A 5,000-nucleotide genomic window follows, 5' to 3' on the forward strand; every position below is an offset into this window, starting at 1 on the left:
TCACTATTGGTATCCTTCTCATCCAGTGTCACTGCTGCGAAGAAGGCTTACTATAATAACAAAATTCATTCTGCCACCGACACCAAGAAACTATTCTCAACCTTTAAAACACTACTCAACCCTCCACCTCCACCGCCCACTACTAATCTGACAGCAGACAATTTTGCTTCATTTTTCACAAATAAAGTGTCTACTATCAGCAGTCAGTTCACTGATCCACCCATAGACTGCACGCCTCCTTCTTCAACATCATCATCACACACTGCTTCTTCTCCCCTGACTATGGCTACTACTAACTCAACTGATAAAAGCCCAACTGCGTCATTCCCCTCATTTACTCCCCTCACAGAGAACGAGGTGTCTAAACTCCTTTCCTCTAGCCGTCCTACAACATGCCTGTTGGACCCTATTCCATCCAACCTCTTACAGTCTGTAGCCCCTACTATCACAGCACCAATCACACATGTGATTAATGCTCCACTGACATCAGGAACATTTCCTACAGTATTTAAACAAGCGCAGGTAACACCACTACTCAAAAAACCTTCCCTCACCCCCACTCAAGTGGAGAATTATCGACCAGTCTCACTCCTCCCATACCTTTCTAAGCTCATCGAAAGGGCTGTTTTCAAACAGGTCACAGAATTCCTCTCCCAAAATAACCTCCTTGACATCAACCAATCTGGCTTCAAAATCGGCCACTCCACTGAAACGGCTCTGTTGTCTGTGACAGAAGCCTTGAAAGAGGCTAGAGCAGCAGCCAAGTCTTCAGTACTCATTCTACTGGACTTATCAGCAGCATTTGACCCTGTCAGTCACCATATCCTGTTATCCATACTCTGGAACATGGGCATCACAGGCCACGCACACTCCTGGTTTCAATCTTACCTCACTGGTCGGTCCTTCAGTGTGTCCTGGCTAGGGCACACATCAGCAGTTCACCGCCTCACCACGGGGGTCCCCCAAGGCTCTGTGTTGGGCCCCCTCCTTTTTGCCATATACACCACCTCACTCGGTCAGATCATCCACTCACACTGGTTCTCATATCATTGCTATGCTGATGATACCCAGCTCTATCTGTCATTCCCACCTGATGACTCCACAGTCTCAGTGCGGATCTCAGATTGTCTCTCTGACATATCTGCATGGATGAAAGCCCATCACCTTCAGCTGAACCTGTCCAAAACTGAACTGCTGGTCTTCCCAGCTAAGCCAACCATACAGCAGGACATCTCCATCACTATTGACTCCATACCTCTGGCTCCTACCAGTGTAGTACGTAACTTGGGAGTCATGATTGATAATCAGTTGACCTTCACAGATCACGTTGCCTCTGTCACCCGATCATGCCGTTTCACTCTGTTCAACCTAAGAAAGATCAGGCCATACCTAACCCAACAGGCCACCCAGCTCCTGGTGCAGACTATGGTTATCTCCCATCTTGACTACTACAATGCTCTTCTAACGGGCCTCCCAGCTTGTGTTGTCAAACCACTACAGATGGTCCAGAATGCAGCAGCGCGTCTGGTCTTCAATCAGCCTAAAAGGGCACATGTCACCCCCTTACTCATTGAGTTACACTGGTCTACCCATAGCTGCCCGCATCAAATTCAAATCTTTAATCCTAGCCTACAAAATTCTCCGTGGGTCTGCTCCTGTCTACTTAGGTGCACTAATAAAAGCTTATGTCGCCCCACGACCACTCCGCTCGTCTGGGGAACGTAGTCTGGTGGTCCCCAGACCTTGTACAAGACAATCCAGGCTCTTTTCATGGGTCGTTCCACGTTGGTGGAACGCTCTACCAAGTGCTACAAGAACAGAGTCATCCCTGCCTATCTTCAAGAAGCTCCTGAAGACCCAGCTCTTCCGAGAGCACCTCCTGTCCTAGCACTTTCAAACATTCCATTTTAAATATTCTAATAAGGTTTTTCCCAGGACAGCCACAGATTCTTTCACGATTATCTCTGGACCTGCTGCGGTGGTCCGGCCTCTTCCCTGCCCTCATCATCACCACTCACTTATCCTCAAACGCCTCCATGTGTCTCCCCCTACTCCCCCCTTCTCCCCCTCTCCCCCAGTCTCTATCTCTATCGCTCTCTCTTTTTCCCCTTCTCTACTCTCTCTCTTTAACCCCAACTGGTCCAGGCAGACGGCCATCCTCCAGGAGTCTGGGTCTGCTCCAGGTTTCTGCTGTTAAAGGGAAGTTTTTCCTTCCACTGTCACCAGTCACAAGTGTTTGCTCCTGGAGGATTGTTGGGTTTCTGTAGAATTGACTTAGAGTCTGGTTTTGACCAACTCTATATATAAAATGTCAAGAGAGAACTTTTTTGTGATCTGGCGCTATATAAATAAAATTTGATTGATTGAGTGATTTAATTGGTTTTCCCCTGTAAGTCGCTTTGGAAAAAAGCGTCTGCCAAATGCGTAAACATAGTAGTATTAGTAGTATTAGTAGTAGTAGTAGTAGTAGTAGTAGCAGTAGCAGTAGTATTAGTATTAGTAGTAGTAGTAGTAGTAGTATTAGTAGTAGTAGTAGTATTAGTAGTATTAGTAGTAGTAGTAGTATTAGTAGTAGTATTATTAGTAGTAGTATTAGTAGTAGTAGTAGTATTAGTAGTATTAGTATTAGTAGTAGTAGTAGTAGTAGTAGTAGTAGTATTAGTAGTATTAGTATTAGTAGTAGTAGTATTAGTAGTAGTAGTTTCTTTGGTGGTTACTTCCTTTAAACTAAACCATCAGATCCATTTGTTCCATATTTCATTCGATCTAAAGGGTTTCAGCTGAAGTTCACACTTATTTTTGCCGAACACTATTTACAATAAACACAATGTTTACACATGAAAACAAACAAACAAACAAATGTTCCAGGTCACCAGTGCTAAATATAGAACAGAAGTGACTCCATATTTCCTTTCCTTTCAGGTCAGTCATGTCCTTCTGTCACCTGCTGATGCTAGTCTGGTAAACCAGTCTTTTCTTCAGTCAGTCCTCAACTCGATATTTGAGAACAATCCTGAACTTGTACATCTGTTTAAAACACCATCAAAAGGACACGGAAAATACACACTACTGTTTTAGTTATTTATTTAATATCTCTTTATTCTCTCACAGGTGCATTTTGGGAATTGAACTAATTATTCGAGGCAGAGTGTTTCATAAAAATGACCGCTGTTGAAAAATCACTGTTGATTACTTAGTGTTTAAATGTTCAGGTTCCGTATGTAACACCAGTGGACACGATGGGTTCCACACCAAAGCTGGAATGAGATTCAGATTGCTGCCAAACCCACATGTGTGGATTAGAAAAACCACTAGGATGGACACACTGAACACAGTGTCTGTATTTAGAGTCTATAGAAGAGCATCATTATGGGATGGCTCATTCTCTGAGCTCCTCTTTAGGTCCATCCTGGGTTCAATCTGTCGACATTTACCTTTAATTATCGGGTCTAAACAGATGGAACGGTAACAGACACTAAAATAGAAGCACCCATATTTACCTCTTGGATTTTTTTTTTTTTTTTTTACCAGTTACAGGTAAGGAACCAAATATGGTAACTTCATTGACCTTAATTTTCTACATGACAATAAAAATTTTGTAAAAATTTCACAAAAGTAATAAAGTCTGGTTCTGCCCTCCAAGAACACACTGAGGTTGAACTGTTGGATTTCAGAGGCTTTCTATAAAGGCTTACATTAAAGAATTTAAGATGGTTTTTTTTGTTTTTTTGCTTAATTCAAGATTTTTTTTTTTTTTGCTTAATTTAAGTTTTGTGTTTTGTTTTTGTTTTTTTCTTTTTTGCTTTTTCTTATTTTTGAATTTTTTTGCCTAATTCAAGGCTTTTGTTTTTGCTTGATTCAAGATTTGTTTTTCTTGTCTTTTTTTTTTTTTTTGCTTAATTCAAGGTTTTTGCATAATTCAAGATTTTTTTCTGAATTCAAGGGTTGTTTTTTTTTTTGTTTTTTTTTTTTTTGCTTAATTCAAGATTTTTTTTTTTTTGCTTAATTCAAGGGTTCTTTGCTTAATTCAAGATTTCTTTTGCTTAATTTAAGTTTGTTTTTTTCTTAATTCAAGAATTTTTTTTTGCTTCATTCAATATTTTTTTAATTCGAGATTTGTTTTTTGCTCAATTCAGGGTTTTTTTTTTATTATTATTATTATTCATTTTTGCTTAATTCAAGATTTCAAAATTCCTTTTAATTGCTTGATTCAAGTTTTTTTTTTTTTTTTTTTCTTAATTCAAGATTTCTTTCTTTTTTTGCTTAATTCAAGGTTTTTTTGTTTAATACAAGATTCCTTTTTTTTTTTTTTTGCTTAATTCAAGGGTTTTTTTTGTTTTTGTTTTTTTTTTTTTTTGCTTAATTCAAGTTTTGGGGGGGGTTTTTTTGTTTTTTTTTTTGCTTAATTCAAGATTTCTTTTGCTTAATTTAAGATTTTTTGCTTAATTCATGTGTGGATTAGAAAAACCTGTAGGATGGACACATTGAACACAGTGTCTTTCTTTAGAGTCTACAGAAGAGCATTTACACATGTTTACACATTTAATGCACTGACACCTAGGGAGAGTTCATGTCCATATTTGGGTCCTATTTTTGGACCCAATATTTGATTCTAAATTCATTAATTATGGGATGGCTCATTTCTCTGAGCTCCTCATTAGGTCCATCCTGGGTTCAATCTGTCTACATTCACCTTTAATTATTGGCTCTAAACAGATGGAACAGTCAGATTGTAAAATAAACCCAGTTTCACAGAAGAACCCGTATGTGTGCAGTGTACAGTATGTTCTGGTGAGCACAGACTTTGAGTTTGACTGAGGGTTTGAAGCTGATTGGCCCGTCGTCGTCTCCCATGGACCAGACAGACCACCACCAAGACCAGCAGGAGCAGCAGTAGACCCCCTGATACTGGAAGGACCAGCAAGAACAGATGCACTAGGAACAAAAACAGGAACAAACTGTGGGTTTTTTCTGCAAAACACGTCTGATTCTAATGAAGT

General features: G+C 39.7%; 1 protein-coding gene across 1 annotated transcript in view; it reads right to left on the reverse strand.

Annotated features, from left to right (window-relative positions):
* Positions 1-2,982: 2,982 nt before the first annotated feature.
* Positions 2,983-5,000, reverse strand: part of LOC115424896 (uncharacterized) — an 11,036-nt gene continuing 9,018 nt past the window's right edge. Inside the window, exons 3-4 of the mRNA XM_030142291.1 lie at positions 4,781-4,935; positions 2,983-3,027 (exon numbers count right to left, since the gene is read on the reverse strand). Of these exons, the coding sequence (XP_029998151.1) occupies positions 2,983-3,027; positions 4,781-4,935 (200 nt within the window). The remainder of the gene's footprint in view (positions 3,028-4,780; positions 4,936-5,000) is intronic.

Source organism: Sphaeramia orbicularis, chromosome 8 (assembly GCF_902148855.1).
Source record: "Sphaeramia orbicularis chromosome 8, fSphaOr1.1, whole genome shotgun sequence".
Taxonomy (NCBI): Eukaryota; Metazoa; Chordata; class Actinopteri; order Kurtiformes; family Apogonidae; genus Sphaeramia; species Sphaeramia orbicularis.